The 865-nt window shown below is 43.6% G+C and overlaps 1 protein-coding gene across 1 annotated transcript in view; it reads left to right on the top strand.

Annotated features, from left to right (window-relative positions):
• Positions 1-865, top strand: part of cad (carbamoyl-phosphate synthetase 2, aspartate transcarbamylase, and dihydroorotase) — a 47,359-nt gene that overhangs the window by 42,967 nt on the left and 3,527 nt on the right. Inside the window, exons 41-44 of the mRNA XM_015372828.1 lie at positions 12-167; positions 246-347; positions 422-516; positions 600-865. Of these exons, the coding sequence (XP_015228314.1) occupies positions 12-167; positions 246-347; positions 422-516; positions 600-699 (453 nt within the window). The 3' untranslated portion in view covers positions 700-865. The remainder of the gene's footprint in view (positions 1-11; positions 168-245; positions 348-421; positions 517-599) is intronic.

The raw sequence follows: 865 nt of genomic DNA, 5'->3' as shown, positions 1-865 counted from the left end.
TTTCCTTTTAGATCACGATGGTCGGAGACCTGAAACATGGCCGCACCGTTCACTCTCTAGCCAAGCTGCTGACTCAGTACCGCATCACTCTGCGCTACGTGGCGCCTAAAAATCTCCACATGCCTGCAGAGATCATCAGCTACGTGGCTTCGAAGGGCATCAAGCAGGTGAGGAAATCAAACACACCTGGACCTGGAAGGCAGAAACTGTTAGCAACAAACTTAACGGATCCACTTTGCTAACAGGAGGAGTTTGACAGCATCGAGGAGGCTCTGCCTGAGACAGACGTCCTGTACATGACCAGGATCCAGAAGGAGAGGTTTGGATCTGAGGAGGAGTACAAAGCTGTAAGTGTGATGTAGATTTTAATGTGCTGATCAGGAGGAGGTATGATGTCTAATTCACTCTGTTGTTTTGTCAGTGTTTTGGTCAGTTCATCCTCACTCCTCACATCATGACTGTTGCTAAAAAGAAAATGGTGGTGATGCATCCTCTTCCCAGGGTCAATGAAATAAGGTATTTTTCCCCTTTTTTCATTTGTTCAGCTAAATATTTAATCAACTCTAATAAGTAACCATCTTTTTCCTTTATTTCATCAGTCCAGAGGTGGATTCAGACCCCAGAGCTGCATATTTCCGTCAGGCTGAGAACGGCATGTACATCAGAATGGCCTTGCTGGCCACCGTACTGGGCAGATAAATCCTTCCTATGGTTACTTGCTGCACAACTGGTCAAAATCTGAAAACCTGCAATGCAATATTTCCATTTTCTTTCCCAATAAATCTGAGAAGATTTCTCTAATTAAAGATGTAACGGTAGAAACATGTTATACATTACAACTTTGGTTAAGTTTATAGATGCTGCT

The sequence above is a fragment of the Cyprinodon variegatus genome, unplaced genomic scaffold, assembly GCF_000732505.1.
Source record: "Cyprinodon variegatus isolate N-32 unplaced genomic scaffold, C_variegatus-1.0 Scaffold76, whole genome shotgun sequence".
Taxonomy (NCBI): domain Eukaryota; kingdom Metazoa; phylum Chordata; class Actinopteri; order Cyprinodontiformes; family Cyprinodontidae; genus Cyprinodon; species Cyprinodon variegatus.
Note: the sequence above shows the minus strand (reverse complement) of the source record. Positions and strands in the feature narration are given on the sequence as shown.